The sequence below is a fragment of the Palaemon carinicauda genome, chromosome 8 (genome assembly GCF_036898095.1).
Source record: "Palaemon carinicauda isolate YSFRI2023 chromosome 8, ASM3689809v2, whole genome shotgun sequence".
NCBI classification, from domain to species: domain Eukaryota; kingdom Metazoa; phylum Arthropoda; class Malacostraca; order Decapoda; family Palaemonidae; genus Palaemon; species Palaemon carinicauda.
The window spans coordinates 34,884,951-34,906,768 of NC_090732.1; the positions used below are offsets into that span (position 1 = coordinate 34,884,951).

General features: G+C 54.5%; 1 protein-coding gene across 6 annotated transcripts in view; it reads left to right on the forward strand.

Annotated features, from left to right (window-relative positions):
* Positions 1–21,818, forward strand: part of LOC137645696 (putative gamma-glutamylcyclotransferase CG2811) — a 96,981-nt gene that overhangs the window by 14,452 nt on the left and 60,711 nt on the right. For all 6 annotated transcript variants that reach the window (XM_068378553.1, XM_068378554.1, XM_068378552.1 and 3 more), the window contains exon 2: positions 36–237. In XM_068378553.1, coding sequence (XP_068234654.1) covers positions 36–237 — 202 coding nt within the window. The remainder of the gene's footprint in view (positions 1–35; positions 238–21,818) is intronic.

Consider the following 21,818-nt stretch of genomic DNA (forward strand, 5'->3'; position numbering starts at 1 on the left):
CTATTTATTTTCTACTGATATTGTAATTGTTTTAGGTGTAGTAGAATCATGCCACGACACTCAGTCTTTGTTTATGGCACTTTGAAGAGGGGTGAACCTAATCATCACTGGCTTACTGAAAAGGAAAATGGAGATGCACTCTTTGTAGGTACTGCAAACACGAAAGAAAAGTACCCACTTGTTATTGCTTCACGGTACAATATTCCATACACATTAGAGTTACCAGGAAAAGGAGAGGTATGTTGCTGATTGTTAACTATTACGGTAGTTGTCTTTTGTTTTAACAATATTCCAGTAAACTTTACATGCATAGATTTCATTACGATTTTAGATTTTCTTAAATCTTGAAGTGCATTGCAGCGTACAATGGAAAAAATTAAAGGATTAGTAGTGGAGTTTTATAACTATCACCCCCATTTGTTCCTACACAAATACAAACCTTTGCCCTTTGATAGAAATGATAAATTCGTAGATAATTTGTATTTTTCCTAACTATACAAACCTTAGCTATTTATTAGGGGTTATACTTTTGGTGGAGCTGATATGACGAGCCATTAAAATTCAGCGAGGGTTAACTACCCACACCGCTAGTTAGCGGAGGTAGCTTGCTACCACTCCTGTTCACACAACTGTGATTTAGGCACTTTGCTTGGAGGTAGGACTTCAAGGGGGATAGGGATGGCGGGCAAGTTTGTATAAATAGCTAAGTTTTGTATAGTTAGGAAAATTACAAATTATCTAGAAATTTGTCATTTGTTCCGTAACTGGAATACAAACCACGCTATTTATTAGGGGTGACTCACCCATTAGGAAGGGTGGATGTCCCAGCCAGTCTAGCTTTTGGCTTTGCCCGGGGGCTCCTTATCTGAGTATTTGTTCCGTAACTGAAATACAAAGCACGCTATTTACATGGGGTAATTACTTCGGCGTAGCTGAATGACGAGTCATAAAAGTTTTAACGAGGGTTTACTACCCCGCCGCTAGTTAGCGGGGGGTAGGGAGGGGAAGCTAACTCCCCCCCCCACCCCCCTCACACACCGGTAAATGCTTCACTTTACTTTTGGCTCGGGAAGAGAACAGACCTGTCTGCGCTCTCCCTTGCTTTTTCTGCCATATTAATCTGTTATTGCTTTTTTTCTTTTGCAGTGTGCTTGAAGTTGGCCTCTACTGACAATGCGTACTTACCCTTGACTTCCCGGCCGCCCTTGTGGGACTTTTATGTCGGCGGTCGACACCGATCCCCACACCTTATGTCCTCACTGTAGGGGCCAGCGGTGTGATAGTGATAATGTATGTTTGTTCCGTAACCGAAATACAAACCACGCTATTTACAGAGGGTTTACCTTTTAGCGCAGCTGAAATGGCGAGCCATTAGAATTTAACGAGAGTGTATTACCCCCGCGCTAGTTAGCGGGGGGGTAGGGGAGTGGTAGCTGGCTACCCCTCCCCCCCCTCACACACAGATGAATGCTCACTTTCACTTTTGGCTCGGACTGTGACAGACGTCTCTGTCTTGGTCCTCTCTTGGCAGCCATTGTTTGTTTTGTCTTTACTTAATCGCTTACTTTTCATTTACTCAATATATATGTAAACATGTTTTCATGTTTGTATATATATTTGAGCATAGAAATCAGTAAGTTTCCTTTTCAGAGTTGTGTGTGTAGTGTACGATATCTACGTGGAGTCCTCGGCAGTTAGGCCACCACGGCGTAATTTTATGGGTGGCGTTCGAGTTTGACTTATGTCTTTCTCTCTCTCTCTCTCTTGAGGTCGTTCACCCTTTTACTACGTGTTACTATGCCCTTGTAGCTTCCTTTCCGTGTAGGGGGGGTTGCTACGCCGTACGTTTGTCTCAATTAGTTTATGAATCTAGTTGGTCTCAATTAGTTTATGAATCTAATTGTGGTTGTTAATTTTTCAGCTGTAGAACGATTCCTTTCGAGGTTTCGTTCTTTCTTTAGTGTTCATTCATTTTTAAATTACATAATTACATAGTTTCATAATTATAATTGTTATAATTCTGTTTTGGTTACAGCTCTCCTTCCGTGAGTGTAAGTGGTTGTGAGGGCACGTGCCTGTTGTGTAATTCTTGTTTCCTTTCCCTCGGGATTCCTCTTCGGCGCCTTCCCGGGGGAATGAATGTGTACTAATGATTTTTGTTTTATTTTTTTACAGTTACCGATCTAGTTCGTTTCTGTAATATGGCAACGGTGTGAGCTGTCTTGTTGAGGCCTGGGGATTCGGCTGTTGCTGCCTCCCCCCTTGTATTTTCGTCGGGCGTGTCTCCTACTGGAAGTACTCCCGTGACGACGGACAGCTCTCCAGTTCATTTTAGAACTCTCAGGAGGCTTGCCTCCTTGGGCGGGTAACTTTCCTTCCGAGGGAAGTTTTTCCTGTCCAGGCTTGAGTTTTTCCCCTTTTGGGGGGTTCTTCTCTTGCCTTTTTTTCGTGCGACCATGCTCTTGGTGCTGAGCGGTCACACCTGCAGTTTCGCTCAAGGGGCTGGGCAACTGCAGGAGCTCCTCTTCGGAGGATTGCTCCTTTTAGGTCACTGGCTGACCAGTCTCTTCTACGAAGTGTTTCTCTTTCGTTCGCGAGAGAGTACACTCATAGAGACTCCTCTTCGGAGGATTCTTCTGTTGCTGTTGGCCTCCCTCGCCGTAAGGCCCACCGTCCACCTCGTCGTAAGGGCCTCTCATCTCCCTATAAGAGTGCTAGAGGCGCCTTTTTTAATCTCCGTTTGCAGCCTACAACTCCTTTTTCTTGATCTTCCGCCTTGGTGCAGATGGACAGCAGTCTGATCTCGTCTTCCGACGGGCAACGGTCTTCCCGACGGACAACGGTCTTCCCGACGGACAACGGTCTTCCCGACGGACAACGGTCTTCCGACGGACATCAGTCTCCCGGTGGACAGACAACGGTCTTCCGATGGACATCAGTCTCCCGGCGGACAACGATCCCTTCGGGGCAAAGGGTTGCCTCCCACGGGGGTTCTTCCCTTGCGTGTCAGGGTTCCCCTGCGCGCCCTTCTGCTGTGTTCTCTCCTGCTCCTGCTCAGTGTTAGCGCACAGGCGCTCTCCTGTTCATCAGCGCTCTCCTGTCGTCAGCGCTCTCATGATGATCATCCCTGCTGTTCCTGTTGGTTCCTGTTACGCGCCCACGTTCGCCCTCGCGATCTAGAACTTCGGTTCAGGTCGGGGTCAAGGACTCTTCTTCTATGCGCAGGCTTCCACGCTTTGCCTTCTGCTCGTCAGCGATCATCAGCTCGCCAGCGATCATCAGCTCGCCAGCGATCATCAGCTCGCCAGCGATCACCTGTCTCTCGGCGATCTCCGGATCGCCCGCGTGTGTTACAGCCGGCACGCCAACGTTCTCCAACACTTCTGAAGGAACATGGTTCGCCCTGCGGATGCTGCTCGCCATCGCGCGACCGCCCACCTGCGGATGCTGATCGCCATCGCGCGACCGCACACCTGCGGATGCTGATCGCCATCGCGCGACCGCCCACCTGCGTATGCTGATCGCCATCGCGCGACCCTGCGCATGCTGATCACCATCGCGCGATCGCCTACCTGCGGATGCTGCTCGCCATCGCGCGACCCTCAACTGCGGATGCTGCTCGCCATCGCGCGATCGCCCACCTGCGGATGCTGCTCGCCATCGCGCGACCGCCCACCTGCGCATGCTGATCGCCATCGCGCGACCCTGGCATGCTGATCACCATCGCGCGACCCTGCGCATGCTGATCACCATCGCGCGATCGCCCACCTGCGCATGCTGCTCGCGATCGCTCACATTCGCATGCTGCTCGCCATCGCACGATCGCTCACCCGCGCATGCTGCTCGCCATTGCGTCGGCATGCCACAACGCGCCATCGCCAACCTGCGCGCTAGCGCTCACCAGCTCACCACCGATCGCCTGTTGATCCATATCGCCAGCGGTCTTCCTCGCCCACGTGGCAGCGCGTTTCCTCGCCATCGCGCTAACGCTTGCGTTCGGCGCCTCGGACTCGCGCTCATTCACCTACCCACCCTCGCGACCGCTCGCCTGCCCAACCGCTCGCCTGCGCGACCGCTCGCCTGCGCGACCGCTCGCCTGCGCGACCGCTCGCCTGCGCGACCGCTCGCCTGCGCGACCGCTCGCCTGCGCGACCGCTCGCCTGCGCGCCCGCTCGCCTGCGCGCCCGCTCGCCTGCGCGCCCGCGCGACCGCTCGCCCGCGCGACCGCTCGCCCGCGCGAACGGTCCTGCGCGCCCGCGCGGCCTTTCGCCTGCGCGACTGCTTGCCTATGCGCCCGCGCGATCATTCGCCTGCGCGCCTCGGACTCGCGCTCATTCACCTACCCACCCTCGCGACCGCTCGCCTGCCCGACCGCTCGCCTGCCCGACCGCTCGCCTGCGCGACCGCTCGCCTGCGCGACCGCTCGCCTGCGCGACCGCTCGCCTGCGCGCCCGCGCGACCGCTCGCCTGCGCGCCCCGCGCGACCGCTCGCCTGCGCGCGCCCGCGCGACCGCTCGCCCGCGCGACCGCTCGCCTGCGCGCCCGCGCGGCCTTTCGCCTGCGCGACTGCTTGCCTATGCGCCCGCGCGATCATTCGCCTGCGCGCCCACACGCCCACGTGCCTGCACGTCTACGCTCATGCGCGTCCGCGCCCATGCTCTCCAATGTTCGGCCACGCGCGAACCAACGGTTTTCCATCGTGCGGACGGACGGTGTTCCGTCGCGCGAACCGACGGTGTTCCGTCGCGCGAACCGACGGTGTTCCGTCGCGCGAACCGACGGTGTTCCGTCGCGCGAACCGACGGTGTTCCGTCGCGCGAACCGACGGTGTTCCGTCGCGCGAACCGACGGTGTTCCGTCGCGCGAACCGACGGTGTTCCGTCGCGCGAACCGACGGTGTTCCGTCGCGCGAACCGACGGTGTTCCGTCGCGCGAACCTACAGTGTTTCTTCGCACACCGCGCATGGGCGCTTCCACATTCGCCCACGCGCAAATCTTTGAATTACCGTCGCGCGAGCTCCAGGGCGATCGCGACCACGATTTCCAATGGGGTTTTCGCAGCATGGCCAGCCTGGCGAGTTCTTCTGGAGCGTATTTCCAGAACACGGCCTCACCCCGTAAACGCAGAGCATGGCACTTGCAAGAATAGGAGAAACTTCAGGGAGATCTGAGCAACACTCCTCTTTCCTGAACCTGGGTTAGCCCTTCCCCGTCATTCCCTGGAAGGATTTTTGGGGGGGGGGCTTTCCGTTCGAGATTTCTCCATCGGACAAGGGGTGACTGCTTACCCCTTCCTCTGGGAGCTTACCAGGTCCTTTCCCTCCTCGGTTACGGCCCGAGGTTTGGTTCAAGGAAGCTACAGGAAGATCATGGGTACTTTCCTCCTCTCGAGCTCAGGCACCTTGGCCTTTCGTCGTTAAGTATCTAACTTGCGGACAAGCTCGATGTTGTACCATCTGGACGCGCTGACTGAGGGCTTCCTTCGGGTGTCTCATCTGTGGAGGTCGACGACCTCAGACACCCTTCCATCCTTGAGAAGAGTTTGTTTGTGCCCAAGGACAGAGACTTAGACAGCGGCTGTGCGGAGGAAATCGACTTCCGTTTTCACTCCTCCAAGGCGCTTTCTTCCAGACTCTGCAGGGCTCCAGCGCCCTTTTCTTTCAACCACGTCGGCCTAAGTTATCGGCTACGACAACTGGGACAAGGTGTCCAATTGCAGTTTCCTCCTGTCAGGAACAGATGGCACGGGAGGCTTCCCCGGGGGGGCATAGTCCTGAAAGGAGCGGCAGAGTTCACGAACTCTGGGATTGCAGGTTTTTCGCTGGGAGGATGCTTAAGGTTACTCATCCGAATTACAGCTTCCCGATGCCCATTCCCGCACAATCTCTGTGATCAGCCAAGGATATCGCGCCTGCTGTCTCTGTCAGTGAATTCAGTGTCTCTGAACCTCTATGCCATAGCGTCAGCAAGAGTTGCCCGGTTGGGCAGAATGATCCATACCTTAGGCGAAGGTCTTCCTTAGGATCATCGACGGCTTCACCCCCGGCCTCTTCAGTCGATCCTTTCTTGTAGGAAGGATCTGAGAGGGGATGTCCGTTGTCGACCTCTCAGCCCTGATCAAGTTTGTCGAACAAACTTCGGCCAGCGTAGACCAGCAGAATCGATCAGACTGGTAACGAGGCGACAGGACTCCTTAAACCCTGGATCGGAAGGACAGGTACTTTCAGTTTCCATTCCATCCATCTTCCAGGGAGCTCGTCGAATTCAGCCTAGACTGCAAGTATTCCTGCTTATGATGCAGTGTGGCTATCCCGCCGTGGCATAGCAGGTTTGTTTCCCCAGAGAACTCTCCCTGCCTTCCTCTTGGCCGCTCAGGTGCAGGCTTCCGCCTCCTCTGCTGTTTGGAGGGCTGGTCAACTCCGGTAGGCTCGGGTTCGACCTTCTTCAGCGCCGGGACAAGCTTCCGGATGCTTACCATGAGTGTGGGCTCATGGTATTTTGCTCGGAGCCTTCTCTTCCTCTGCCTCAACATCTGGAGTATCTAGCCATGATATTGAGTCAACGGCCTAACCACGTTGGAAACCCCGCTTCTCGTCCGTCCAGCGAGGTTAAGCAACGTCGGTTCTGGTCGGTACTTGGATGGGTGACCACCTGGGGACGCCAGATTCTGTTACCACATCCTCCGAGCCTTCCTTTCAGTTGACTGTGGCAAGACTGAGGAGAGTCGCAGTACCTGTTCTCAGTCAAACAGAGCTTTCAGCCCTACCTTGGAACGTTTCCTAGTTCTCCTTTCCTCATTGACCCGTCTATAGTCCGAACGGTCGCCTCAGGATAAGTTCCATGTGGGGCGGTCTAAGTTCCGGTGGCTTCAGGCAATGTTTAACCGGACTTCCTGGCCCCTATGGGACCAGCGGAACTATTAGACCTGCAATGGGTGTTGACCTATGGAGCCTCTTGATGGTAGTGGATATTCTCGTCCTTTCCCCACATTCTTGATGCTGTTCTTGGACTCGTCAAAGGAAAGGGGGGGAGGGCATGTTCCGGTCCAGGCCTATGGTCAAGACCTGAAGGATACCTCTCCATCATTCAGGCAGGCTTAGGGGCCTTAGTCTGGCCCCTCTACAGATCCTACAGCTCCTGCCGAGTCGCCCCGTGCGCGTCGACTTCATGATTCTGGCGTATTCTAACCAGCAGGGGACGCATTTTCACACCTTCACATCTTGCAGTAGAGATACCGGGATGATTGAGATTCTCTCAATACCACCATCGGCTCTCTCATTCCAGGCAGGGGAATGTTCTCTCCGACTATCCGAGCAGAGCCTCATAGAGAGAGTGTACCTGGGGGTCTTTGACCTTGGGTAACCAGCATGTACTGGTCTGGGGGACCTGATCGCGACAGCTTGGAACCTCAAGCTTCCGCTGTTCTTCCCCCCCAGTCTCAGACCCCGAGACTCTGGCAAGATGCATTCCGGTGATGGTGGGACAACTTCGACGCCTGCGTCTTCCCTCCTTTTTGTCTGTGGACAATGGGTCTCAACAAGACCAGGTTGTCTGTCAACCTTTCAATGGGAGAGCTCCACTGGGACTATGCGCAGAACGGTTTCTGGACCCTCTGCTTCCCCTGACGGAACTCCCGGGAGAGCTTCTCACACGGCGCAGACTACTCAAGCAACCACACTGCGACATCTCTCCCGAACCGGGGCGTCGCTTCGGCTTCATGCATGGAGACACTACGCCTCCTCCTCAAGAAGAGACAACCCGCTACAGTCGCGGTACGGAGGTCGCGTCATCTGCGATAGTCATCCACAGGGGTCTTCCAGGCAAAGTGAAGAGTCTTCGGTGGTTGGTGCCGTGGGAGATATACCTCTTCCCTTGAGGCCTCTTCTCCAGCAAAAACGGTCTTATTGCCTTTCGGCGGGAGGAAACTCCTTTCCGCTCTCGGCAATGAAGCCTGTCGCTCAGCCTTTCCCTGACCTTCAGGCTTAAAGGAATAACTTTTTCCTGCCCGCTGGATCTATCCTCGCTCATGCGAAGCTACGATCGTCCCTGCCCTAGTCGGAGGAAGACCTCCAACTTGGAGCATGGCTCGGACTTTTAGTCCTTTAAGAGATCTTCTCAAGACCCTTTACGACAGGCCTCGGATTGTATTCCGCCTTGGGTCTCCTGCTCACTCTGGCCACGGCCAGTGTGTAAGCAATCTTCTTGGTCTCTTACGACTCCCCCCTTTATAAGGAAGAGGGGAAGGCAACATTCAGGTTTGCTCCTGAGTTGTTGGCTAGACTCAGAATCAGGGGGTCCCGGCCCTTCGGTCCAATTCATTCAAGATTTCGAGTCTCCATTCTGTATCTGATGTCCCAAGACCTTCTCTTTCCTGCCAGTAAAGGAATCGAGAGGTTAGCGCTGGGAACAGCTGCAGTTTGTCCTCAGTTGCAGCCGATTTGGGAGCACAAGGAGGACACGGGGGAGAGTCACCAGTATACCTCTTCAGCTCGGACTCAAGGACATTCATCTCGACCTGTCTCCAGACCCTCCCCCGTCACGTCGCCCTACAGCACGATGTTGGATACATCGCAATGTCCCTCGCCTTCGAGTAATACTACTCTGTGACGCAGGTGCTACAAGCTGGAGTCTGGAAGCGTCTAATGACCTTCGCAGCCCGCTTCCTGCAGGGCGTGACCCACAGGAGTCTCGATACGTTTTCTATCGCTCTGTGGTGGCTACACAACAGCTGGTCTAACCTCAGGCTCCTTTTTGGACAGGTAGCAGAAGGTTGAGGGCATTGTTATCAGGTTTTAGTCTGCATGAACGAAAGAAGTATGTCTGGCTCTTATTTCTTTCTTCATCATCCCCTCTATGGGGAAGCAGCATCCTGGTCTCTGCATAGCTGACCTCGAACCTCTGCAGGTAAACCATGCTTCCTTGTGTTCCGAGTATTGAGTCAATACTGTCGCGTCCCCCATACCCTGACGAGGTGGTATTGGAAACGTCCTAACCCAGAGTTCCTTCTGGAACTCCAGGTCAACTGCCTAGGACGGGTCACACTTCTTCCTTCACACACAAGCTTACGTAGGCCACATGGTTCCTTGCGGAGCAAGGAACTTGTGAGGTGCAGGGACTCCTTTTCCCGAGTGCGACTCACTCGGATTCTGAGTCCCCGGGTAAAGCCAAAGCCAGTATGGCTGGGGACTTTCCACCCTACCTAAGGGGTAAGTCACCCTCTGTAAATAGCGTGGTTTGTATTTCGGTTACGGAACAAATGACAAATTCGAAGATAATTTGTATTTTTCCTAACCATACAAACCTTAGCTATTTACACATATTCGCCCGCCAGTCCTGTCCCCCAAGACAAGTCCTACCTCTAAGTGAAAGTGAGCATTCATCTGTGTGTGAGGGGGGGGAGGGGTAGCTAGCTACCACTCCCCTACCCCCCCCCCCCCCCCCCGCTAACTAGCGCGGGGGTAATACACCCTCGTTAAATTCTAATGGCTCGCCATTTCAGCTGCGCTAAAAGGTAAACCCTCTGTAAATAGCTAAGGTTTGTATGGTTAGGAAAAATACAAATTATCTTCGAATTTGTCATATTGAATGTAGGGAGTGGTCTACCTCCCAGTGGGAGAGGTTTGCCCGGCGCTGGAAGAAGAAGGCCAAAAGGGATCTTGCTCCTTCAGAGGCTTCTCTGAAGAGAGAAAATTCCAGGATTTCTTCTTCCGTTGCCCTTTCCTCCTCTGAAGCTCCCCCTCGAGCGGTCTCTTCCGAGAGGCCGGCGAGTGGTAGCGTAGACCGCTGTGCTGTTGACCGATCCCGGGGTGCGGGAGAGGTAGTTGCCTCCCATAGTGAGGCGGCTGCCCCTCCTCTCCGGGGGAGGATTTAATGTCTAATCATGATTTGTTTCAGCTTTGGGCTTCCTTGGGGCTGCAGGGTTCGCCCTCCAAGGAAGCCCTGTTTGACATGATCAAACTGGGTGCAGCCGTCAAACAATCGCCAACTACAGCAGGGATAGATCCTCTGTTTGTGGTTGACGTTGTTGTGACGGAGTCATCTCATGGGTCAAGTCAAACCCCCGTTCCTGTGGCTGAGGTAGCTAACGGCTTAGATTCCCTCTCCGAACACCCTTTGAGGGAGGATCTAAGTCCCACGGTCTCTCCTGCCGGTGATTCTCCCCCTCGGGGGAGTTCACTTACAGAGACTCCTCTTTGGAGGCCCCTTGATGGTCAGCTTGCTGATCCCACGGCCCCTCGTGGGCGTATAAGGCGGAAGGCTCGTCCTCCCCTTCGCCGTAGCGGCCTTCCTTCCCCTTACAAGGGGTTAAGAGGCGCCTCTTCGGCTCGTCGTCACTACAGTCCTCTGCGGAGGAGACAAATCGCCGTTCACCAATCCTGCCAGCTACCAACCTAGACCTCTCCGGGGATCGTTCGCGATCACCTGCGGATGATGGTCGTCCATCGGGACACAGTGACCAGTCTCCCAGACCTTCTACCTCTAATGTTCCTGATGCGCCACCTGATCCTGCCTCTGCGCAGTCACCGGGCCCTTCGGGGCTGAAGGGTCTTGAGCGCAAAACCGCGCCTCTCGCCCTCAAGCGCCAGGTTCTTCCTGTGCGCCCCCCTGCTGCCGTCGGTGCTGTGCCTGCCGTTGCCACTGTTCCTGACTTAGCGGCACGGCGCTCACCCTCGCGCGTTTGCGCCACTGTTCCTGCTACGCGCCAGGGTTCCCCTGCGCGCCCACGCCCTTCTGCGCCCCGGCGCCCTCTAGCTGTTCCTGTTACAGTGCGTCAGATTCCTCCGGACTCGCTGCTCCCGTCTGGAGAGACGTGTGACACGCGCCCACGCGCGGTTCCACATCCAGCGCTCACACGCTCATCAACGCGCCAACGTGCCTCAACATCTCAGCGCGTCGCCCAGGAGGCTCCCAAGCTAGCGCACGGGCGCTCATGGCCGCCCCTGAGCTCTCCTTCCAGATCGCGCGATCCTGCACGCGCTGCAATCGCGCGCGACGCTCCGGTTATGCGCCCTTTTCCTGTCACGCGCCCCGTTCCTGTCGTCAAGGCGCCTAACGTAACCCTCCAGCGCACACCTGTGCGCCCTCATCAAACCGCGCGCCCTGCGTGGCCGCCGCAGCAGCGCACCCCAGTGCGACCACACCCTGATGCGCGCCATGCACGCCCACGATCGCCGGCGCGCCCACAGGCGAGCATGCTGGTCCTGTCGGACCAGCGCCAGCCTCCGCGCCAACGTGCCATCCCTGCCGCACGCGATCCTGCACCAGCGCTCACGCTCCCTCGCCCGGTTCTCCCGGACACGCGCTCAGGCACCCCCGTTACCTCGCGCCCTCCGGGGCCGCATCAGGTTGCTGCGCGCCCTCGCGTCCGGCTGCCTCCCGTGCCGGCTCCTGCGCGCCACACGCCCTCGCCATCTCCTATGCGCGCCCGCGCCCGCTCCAGCTGCTGCGCGCTCCCGCGCCCACGCGCTCGCTCCATCGCCAGCGCGCCAGCGCTCCCTCGTTCCTGTATCCTTGCCTGCCCGCCACCGCGCCCTCGCGCCCGCACCGCCCACGCGGATGCGCGCGAGCCCTTCGCGTGCGACCCTGACCAGGGCCCGTCACTCGACCCCCAGCGCGAGCGCCGCCAGGCGGACAGGTCTTCGTCTCGTTCCCCTCCCCGCAAGCGCAGACCAGCGCGCTCGCCGGAGGGGGGGCAGTTCCCGGACAGGTCTAGGGACTCTTTCCTTTCAGCCCCCACAGGCGAACCCACATTTGTCGACTCCTCCTAGGGATCGCACGATCCCCTTCCCTCCAGAGGGAGTGTCTGACAGCGCGACTGTCAGCCAGCAGCCCTGGTTCGGCACCCTAGTCAGAGTTCTTGTGCAGGCGATTAAGCTTCCTCCCCCCTGAAGAGTAAGAGAGGAGTCTCTCCCGTGGAAACTCCTCCGAGGCCTATATTGTCTCCTCGCAGTTCCTTGCGCAAGGCTCCTTCTCCCCCCCCAGACTTTCTCTCCCTCCCCTGCGGATGAGGACTATCCATCCTCAGGAGAGTCGGATGACCCGGACCATTCCCCCATCGCACCAATGGGGGAAGCGCCGCCTCTCCCTGAGAAGTCGTCTCGTCCAGGCGTGGAGAAGAGCCTGCCCCCTTCGTTGCTCGAGTCTTGTATCCCGCCCATGAGGGAGCCTAAGGACTCTAAGACGATTCCCAAATCGTCAGCAAGGATCAGGCAGGAACCATCTAGAGCCGCCGAGGATGTCCACGTGTCCCCCCAGGAAGAGCCACTGGGGACGGGAGACTTCGCTGCCAGTCCTTCGGGAGGAGAGCACCAGGAGTCAGAACATGCTTTCTGGCAAGTCCTGACCCTCATGAGGAACCTCAATGGGATCCCAGACCCTGAGATTTCCCCTCGTGAAAGTAAGGACACGGTCCTGGACCGCGTCTATGCCACCCAGAAACCCTCTAGGGCCAGTGCAGCTTTGCCCTGGTCTCAGGGGATGAAGAGTGCCAGGGACAAGGTCGAGGGCCAGCTCTCTGAGCTTGCCTCCTCCAGCAGATCGATTGCCGGTAACAAGCTCCTCTCGCCTCCTCGAGTCCATCAAAGGAGGTACTTTGAGATCCTTGAGGAGTCTTGTCTGAGTCTTCCGTTGCACCACTCTGTGGAAGAACTCACAGAGGGAGTCCCTCTTGAGAGACTCTCCAACCGGCACGTGTCCTTCTCAGCCACTGAGATCCTGAGCCAGGAGAAGGTCACCAAGTGTGCCATGCAGGCAACTTTGGGGCTCGACATCTGGCTGGGGTCTCTGGGCATCCTGGTGCGGTCCGAGGACCTCTCCAAAGAAAGCACAAGGAAGGCGCTGGAGACTTTCTTACTCTCTGGCACACGGACCATTGAGTTTCTGGCCCACCAAGTCTCGAGCTTGTGGGCCAATACGATTCTCAAGCGTCGGGACGCTGTGGCCGAGAGGTTCCACCAGAAGGTCCCCAGTTCGGAGGTTAGCAGGCTCAGACACTCTTCCGTGTTTGGTAAGAGTCTGTTTGAGCCTAAGGACGTAGAGCTCACCGCTGAGAGGTGGAGGAAATCCAACCAGGATTCCCTCATCCACAAGGCCCTGACATCGAGGCCCTACAAACCTCCAGCTAAGGACACGAAAAAGACTACTGCAGCGAAGCCAAAGGTGTCTAAGCCCTTTCCTGCCAAGAGCAGAAGGAGCAAGAAGTCCTCCAGGGGAGGCAAGAACCCTAGAGGTAACAGCCGAGGTCGGAAACGCTAGGGTTGGCAATCCCCCTGCATGTCCACCAGTGGGGGGATGCCTACAGAGTTGCGCGACAAGGTGGCAGCAACTCGGGGCAGATGCCTGGACGATCTCCGTGATCACTCTAGGTTATCGCGTCCTCTCTACCTCCCCTGACAGCGAATCCAGTGTCGTTGAGCTTTTTTGCCATGGGATCGGCAAAAGGGCAAGCCCTTCGGGCAGAAGTCCAGGCCATGTTGAAGAAGGACGCTCTCCAGGAGGTTGTAGACAGGTCCCCAGGCTTCTATAGTCGACTCTTTCTTGTGAGAAAGGCGTCTGGAGGCTGGAGACCAGTCATCGACCTCTCAACCCTGAACGGGTTTGTCAAGCAGACTCCGTTCAGCATGGAGACAGCAGACACGGTCAGACTTGCGGTGAGACCACTAGACTTCATGTGTACACTGGACCTGAAGGACGCGTACTTCCAGATCCCAATCCATCCGTCTTCAAGGAAGTACCTAAGATTCTGCCTAGACAACAAGATCTACCAGTTCAAGGTGCTGTGCTTTGGTCTCTCCACAGCCCCTCAGGTGTTCACCAGAGTACTCACCCTCATCTCTTCGTGGGCTCACATGATCGGCATCCGTCTCCTTCGTTACCTGGACGACTGGCTGATCCTAGCGGACTCGGAGGCAACCCTTCTTCGCCACCGAGACAAGCTCCTCGAAGTTTGCCAGGATCTAGGGATCGTGGTAAATCTCGAGAAGTCCTCCATGCAGCCCTCTCAGAAACTGGTATATCTAGGCATGGTCATAGACACCAATCTCCACAAAGCCTTCCCATCAGACGACAGGATAGCAAGGCTGAGGAAGGTCGTGAGACCTTTCCTCAATCGAGAAGAGCTCCCAGCCCAATCATGGCTTCGTCTCCTCGGCCACCTCTCCTCCCTGTCCCGTCTCGTTCCCAACGGTCGCCTAAGAATGAGATCCCTCCAGTGGCGACTCAAGTCCCGGTGGAGTCAAGGCCACGACTCCCCGGACACTTTGATCCCTATGGGCCCTGCGGAACGGACGGATCTCCGGTGGTGGGTGGCGGACGAAAACCTACGAAAGGGAGTGGATCTTCTCGTCCCTCCCCCAGATTTGATGCTGTTCTCGGACGCATCAAACAAGGGTGGGGGGCCCACCTTCTGAGCCACAGGACCTCAGGCCTGTGGTCAGAATCAGAAAAGTACCTTCACATAAACCTGCTAGAAATGAAGGCCGTGTTCCTGGCACTTCAGAAGTTCAACCAAGTCCTGGCGGGCCACTCTGTGGTGGTGATGAGTGACAACACCACGGTGGTGGCTTATATCAACAAGCAGGGAGGTACCTTTTCAGAACAGCTATCCCATCTTGCAGTAGAGATCCTGAGATGGTCCGAAGTCCACTCGATTTCACTAGCGGTTTGCTTCATTCCAGGCAAAAGGAATGTGCTCGCCGACAGTCTGAGCAGAGCGACGCAGATAGTGAGTACCGAGTGGTCTTTGGATCCTCAGATAGCCAACAAAGTCCTGACTTTGTGGGGTTCCCCGACGGTGGATCTGTTCGCTACAGCGCTGAACGCCAAGCTCCCGCTGTACTGCTCCCCAGTCCCGGACCCCAAGGCTCTCTGGCAGGATGCCTTCCAACAACGGTGGGACAACGTCGATGTGTACGCCTTTCCCCCGTTCTGTCTGATGAGGAGGGTACTCAGCAAGACCAGAACATCGGTCAATCTTTCAATGACCCTGATAGCTCCGCTATGGCATCACGCAGAGTGGTTCCCGGACCTTCTGCAACTCCTCACGGAGGTTCCGAGGGAGCTCCCTCCACGTCACGAGCTACTCAAACAACCACACTCCAACATCTACCACAAAGCCGTGGCTTCGCTTCGGCTTCACGCCTGGAGACTATCCAGCAACTCCTCACAGAGAGAGGATTTTCGCAACAAGTTGCGAACAGGATGTCTGTCCACCTGCGCAAATCATCCGCTGGAGTCTACCAGGCGAAGTGGCGAGTTTTCTGTGGTTGGTGTCGTGGAAGGGGTATCTCTCCCCTCGATGCCACTTTACCTGCAATAGCGGAGTTCCTCGTTTATCTGCGGGAGGAAATGCGCCTTTCAGTTTCGGCAGTGAAAGGCTATCGCTCAGCCTTAAGTCTTGCCTTCAGGCTTAAAGGAATGGACATTTCTTCCTCGCTGGAATTTTCCCTTCTCATACGGAGTTATGAACTTACCTGCCCTCAGTCGGAAGTGAGACCTCCTCCATGGAACGTAGTTCGAGTCCTCAGGTCTCTGAAGAGACCTCCCTACGAACCATTACTCCAGGCTTCTGATCGCCACCTTACATGGAAGACGGTTTTCCTGCTAGCTTTGGACTCGGCCAAGCGAGTCAGTGAGCTTCATGGTCTCTCGTATGACGTCGCCCATTCAAGGGGTTGGGGGGAGGTAACGTTCAGCTTCGTCCCTGAGTTTGTTGCCAAGACTCAGAACCCGGGAGTGCCGGACCCAAGGTTCGACTCCTTCCGGGTTTCGAGTCTCCGTTCTGTAACAGATGACCCAGACCATCTCCTACTGTGCCCAGTTAGGAGTCTGAGGTTGTATCTTAAAAGAACAGCTGCAGTTCGTCCCCAGGTGCGAGCCTTGTTCGTGAGCACCGGGGAGACGAAGAGGAGGGTCACCAGGAATACCATCTCGGCCTGGATTCGCAAGGTGATACATCTGGCCTTGAATCCTGACCCTCCTCCGTCACGTCGCCCTACAGCGCATGACGTCAGGGGCGTGGCTACGTCCCTGGCCTTCAAGAAGAACTTTTCAGTGACTCAGGTCCTTCAAGCTGGGGTGTGGAAGTGTCAGACCACCTTCACGGTGCACTACCTGCAAGACGTGACACACAGGAGGCTCGATACGTTTTCTATCGGCCCTGTGGTGGCTGCACAACAGCTGGTCTAACCTCAGGCTCCTTAATGGACAAGTAGCAGAAGGGTGAGGGCATTGTTACCCGGTTTTAGTCTGCGTGAATGAAAAGATCTGCCTGGCCCTTATTCTTTTCTTCATCCTCTCCTCCCTTGGAGAAAGCAGCATCCTGGGTTCTCTGCACAGCTGACCTCGAACCTCTGCAGGTAAGCCATGCTCCCTTGTGTTCCTAGTATTAAGATGTAATACTGTCATGTCCCCATACCCTGACAAGGTGGTATTGGGAGAGTCCTAGCCTAGATTTCCATCTGAAGAACTCCAGGTCAACTTCCTAGGACGAGTCACTTCTCACCTTCACACACAGCTTACGTAGGCCGCAGCAGTTTCACAGCTGCCAGCAAGGAGCAGGGACCCCTTACTTCGAGTTCCTACACACTCGAATTTGGGGTCCCCAGGCAAGCCAAAGCCAGTATGGCAGGGGACTTACCGCCCTTCCTAAGGGTTAAGTCACCCCATGTAAATAGCGTGGTTTGTATTTCAGTTACGGAACAAATGACAAATTCGTAGATAATTTGTATTTTTCCTAACTATACAAACCTTAGCTATTTACACATACGTGCCCGCCAGCCCTGTCCCCCAAGATAAGTCCTACCTCTAAGCAAAGTAAGCATTCACCGGTGTGTGAGGGGGGGGGGGGGGGTAGCTAGCTACCCCTCCCTACCCCCCGCTAACTAGCGGCGGGGTAGTAAACCCTCGTTAAAACTTTTATGGCTCGTCATTCAGCTACGCCGAAGTAATTACCCTATGTAAATAGCTAAGGTTTGTATAGTTAGGAAAAATACAAATTATCTACGAGTTTGTCATGTTAGTACTCAAAAATAAACACACAAGCTGTGTGTTGAGACGTGCAGAAGTGTGACTGTTTAGGTCAAGTTATTCCAAGTCTATGTACGAAAAACCTGATGTAACCAAGACTTTTCCAATACCACCTCGCCAGGGATGGGGACGCAACAGTATTAGCTTAATACTAGGTACACAAGGGAGCATGGTTTACCTGCAGTGGTTTGAGGTCAGCTTATGCAGAGAACCCAGGATGCTGCTTTCCCCAAGAGAGGGTAGGGTGTAGAAAAGAATAAGAGCCAGTCAAATCTTTTCATTCACGCAGACTAAAACCGGGTAACAGTGCCCTCAACCTTCTGCTACTTGTCTGATAAGGAGCTTGAGGTATACAACCAGCTGTTGTGCAGCCACCACCAGACTGATAGAGATTGTATTGAGTTCCTGTGGGTCACGTCTTGCAGGAGAAAGGTTGTGAAAGTCACCTGGAGCCTTCACATCCTTTCTTGTAAAACCTGCGTCACAGAGTAATCTGCTAAGAAGGACCAGGGGCATAGTTATGCCCCTGACACTGTGAGTCGTCATGTCGAGATGATGTTTCGGTGATCCACCTCTAGTCTCTCCCAGTGCTGATGACAAGAGAAGGGACCCGGGTGGGCTGTTGACGTTTTCTTTATGTAAAGTCTCATACCTTACCCTGGGTACAGTAACGGATGATCTGGATCGTCCGTTACCGAGTGGAGACTTGTGTAGGGTCTGTCACCTCTGGAGACTGTGTCTGGTGACATACTCAGGGACGAAACTGAACATTGTCTTTCGCCCTTCTCAAAAATGGGCGATGTCGAAAGAGAGACCATGAAGTTCCTTGACTCGTATGGTTGGTGTCCGAGTGTGTAGGAACATTTTGTTCTTAAATCAGGAGAAGATTTGTTGCCTGGTGAAGTAGAACATAAGGAGGTCCCTATAGGGATCGGAGATTTTGAACCATGTTCCGAGAGGAATGTCTCAATTCCGACTGGGGAAAGGCAAGTTGTAAGTCCGTAAGAGTTAGGAAAAGTCTATCGATGAGAGGGTGTCCCTTTCTTTCAGTTTGAAGGTGCAGGATCAAGGTTGAGTGATCATCTTTACCTGTTGAAACTGAATAAGGGGTCTTTTCCTCTTGTATATACTCGAGGATTTCGCTATTGCTGGAATCGAGGTATCGAGTGGAGAGAGACACTTTCACATGACACCAACCACACAAGACGTTATACTGCCTGGTAGACTGATGCTGAGGAATTCCTCAGATATCTAGACAACCTTTTCGCAAAGAGGTATTTGGTAGTCTCCAGGCGTACAATCATAGCAAAGCTATAGCTTGTGGTAGGTGTCGAAGTGGGTTGTCTGTGATGTGGAGAGGGTTCTCTTGGAGACTCTATCAGGAGCTGCAAAAGGTTTGGAAACCGTTTTGCATAATGCCATAGCGAAGCTAAGAGAGGCCTTGAGAGGTTGACCGATGTTCTAGCCTTGTTGAGTGCCCTTCTCCCTATAAAACAGGGACGAGACGTAAACGTTATTGTTGTACCCACCGTTGTTGCCAGAGAGCCTTTGGGTCTAGGGCTGGAGAGCAATGGCAGCCTGAGATTCAGGAGCGTTGCGAACAGATCCCTAGTTGGAGGACCTCGAAAAGTCGGGACTTTGTCGGCTACCAAGGCGATCCAAAGTCCATTTGGTATACCTTATCTGAGATGCTGTGCACAGATTGTCGGCGAGCACGTTCTTCTAGTCTGGAATTAAGCGGGCTGATAGTGGTACCGAACGGACTTTGGCCCATCTTAGTGTTTATACTGTTAGATGGGAAGAGGCTACGAGCAAATTCCTTCTTGCTTGTCGATGTGGGTCTCTATGTGGTGTATGGTGTGTCGTCCATCACATCACTGCGTGGTCTGTTAGGAACCGATGAGGCTGCTGAAGGACCGGAAAGTTGGCCTTCATTTCTTAAGAGATTTAAGTGAAGGTACTTTCGGACTCTGTCCAGAGGGCTGAGGTTGTGTGGTGCAGCACTATGGTCCCTCCTCTCTTCTTTTGATGTGTTCTCAGCATAACCTCAAGTCCGAGGGGTGGGGAAGGATGAGAAGGTTATGCCGCTCTGTAGATACTCGATTGACACCCATCCCTTGAGGTTTGTCCAAACTTCTGGTCCCATGGGGGTCAGAATGTTTGGGGGATCTAGGGTCTTTATTCCAGTCCGACTCAAGTCCCTTTGGAATGGGAGTCGTTCTTGTTTTGAGAAAGTTTTGTGGAGATTGGTGTCTAGAATCATTCCCAGATACACCAGTCTTCTGGGAGGGAAGTAGGGAAGACTTCCGTAGGTTTACCCTGATCACTGGATCTTTGTAAAAAGACTTCAGAAGTTCCTGTGTTAATGCAAGGTTGCCACTGAGTCTGCTAAGGTCAGTCAGTCGTCCCGTGACAGAGGAGACAGAAGACGATCCTGTGAGACCAGGATGGGTGTAGTGGAAAGACCGAAGCACAGTGCCTTGAACTGGTGTTTCTTTTTTGTCTAGACTGAATCTTCCAACCTTCCTAGATGGATGGTTTGGACCTGGGAGTAAGTGTCCTTTAGGTCCAGTGTGCAAATGAAGACCTGAGGTCTTAGCCCTTGTTCGAACTCCAACATGGTGTGGACATCGACCCAAAGGGACAGCTCCTTGGTGATCCTTTTGCATGGAAGATTGTCGACGCTAGAGTCTTGACTCGTGTTGTAAAGGATCAGGCGCGATACCCAGTGTAAGAATTCTTCTCTGAGAGAGAATTCCTTTAACTAACAGAAGGAAGGCCACGCTTGGCCTTACCATGTGCCCTGAAGGGATTGATGCTATTCCTTAGAATAGAATCAATCTGGCGAATGTTAATCAATGGTTAACCGTTGGGTATCGTGGTTACTGTGCAGTTGAAGTGTGCTCGCAAGTAGTTCCCTGTGGACAAGCTGTTGATGAGGGGTGTCGAACGTTTGCCGATCACTTTAGTGTGATGGCGAACGGCCAGTAGCGAGAAGTATGTTGTATACCTTCCGATCTAGGAAACTACAGGAAGAGGTTGACTAGTAAGTTCGAGTCACGAACTGCTGGCGAATTGCCGATGACCAATAAATCGGTGGTCTGTGAGCCGATGGTGAGTTAGAGATCAGCAAGCTGATTATGATCGTTAGTCCTTGGAGGGACTAGAGGTCAAAGATCAGCATTGAGTTAGCAATTGGCGATCTGGTGATCGGCGACCTAGCAATCAGTAAACTGTGAACTAGCCATCAGCAAACAGTGATCTAGAGATCAGACTGTTGAAGTTTTCCTGTTTGCTGACGGTGGTCTGTTAAGGAAAAAAAAAACTTCATAAGAGACAGGGACCAAGGATTCCCCGTTTCGATTCCCCTTGTAAGATGGAATCTTCGGGATCTTGAATCCTTCTGTGAAGCCTTATTCCACTTTTCCCGGTGGCAATGTTATGTGTTTGCAGGGAGGAATGGGGCAATGGTGACCTGTCCAAAAAGTTTTATTCCTTTTTACTGCCTATTGTGCAAGTTTGTAGGAGAGTACTGGAGCAATGACACACAGGATGATGCTGGTGCTCAATTTCTGCCTGGAGAGCAGGTAAGCGCTGGCTCTTAGGCAAGAGCTGGTGCATTGGATCTACGAGCCGACTCTTTGGCAAGAGCGGCCGCATTGGATCTGAGACCGCAAGTGCGCAAGAAAGTGCGGAAGAGCACTGGCGCGCATCAAGGCACTGTGTAGTTTTGTGCATTCTCCCTAGAATGCGCCGAAGCGTGTGACTGGTTGTGCAAGGGCGGGTGCATTGGCGCGTGCGTGAGAGTACTACGTGAAGCCTGCTGGCTCACGCGTGCGGAAGACCATTGGCATGGGAGACCATCGGCGCCCGCGCGCAGAAGACCGTCAGCGCGAAGGCTGTGTGCGTGCTCAAGATTATTGGAGCGCAAGAGCATGGGCGCGTGCGCACGGAAGGCAATCGGGCGCTCGCTTGGGAGACCATTGGCGCCCGGATGTGGAATACCGTTGGCATGGGCGGAAGGCCGTCGGTGCGCGCACGCTCGGAAGGCTGTCGGCACGCGCGGAGGGCTGTTGGCGCGCGCGTGGAAGTCTGTTGGCGCGTGCCCGTGGAAGACTGTCGGTGCGTGCGCGGAAGACTGTTGCCGCTCTCACGCGCGTGGAAGACTGTTGACGCGCTCGCGGAAAATCATCGGCGCCCACGTGCGGAAGACTGTCGGAGTGCGCGCTCACGGAAGACTGTTGGCACGCGCACGGGAGACTGTTGGCTCGCGCGCGAAGGTAGCGCTAGTAGGCTGGCAGGTAAGCTGGCAGGACGATCAGAAACTGGGATGAGCCCTTTGGAAGGGCAAACATCCATGATGTAGACCGTAAACGTCCATGGAAGAGTCCAGGACTGAAGTCCAAGGACTAACAGCGGTGTAAGGTTGCGTTGGTAGATCGGTAGGTCAGCTGGCAGGACGATCAGGAACTGGGATGTGTCCTTTGGAAGGGCGAGCATCCACCGATGGGGACCGTAAAAATGTCCGCGTTAGAGCCCAGGACCGAAGTCCAAAGGACTACGTTGCAGCGCAAGGTTATGCTGGTAGGTCTGCTGCGCTGGTAAGTCTGCTGGTAGGATGATCAGGAACTGATGAGCAGCGTGATCCTCCGAAGAGGTGTCTCTATGAGTGGCCTCTCTCACGAACGAGAGAGGTGAACACTTCATAGGAGAGACTTGAAGACGCACGTGTTGACGCCCAGGAGGGCCGGTGCATCAGCAAGCTGACCTTTAACAGCAGCTATCCTCCGAAG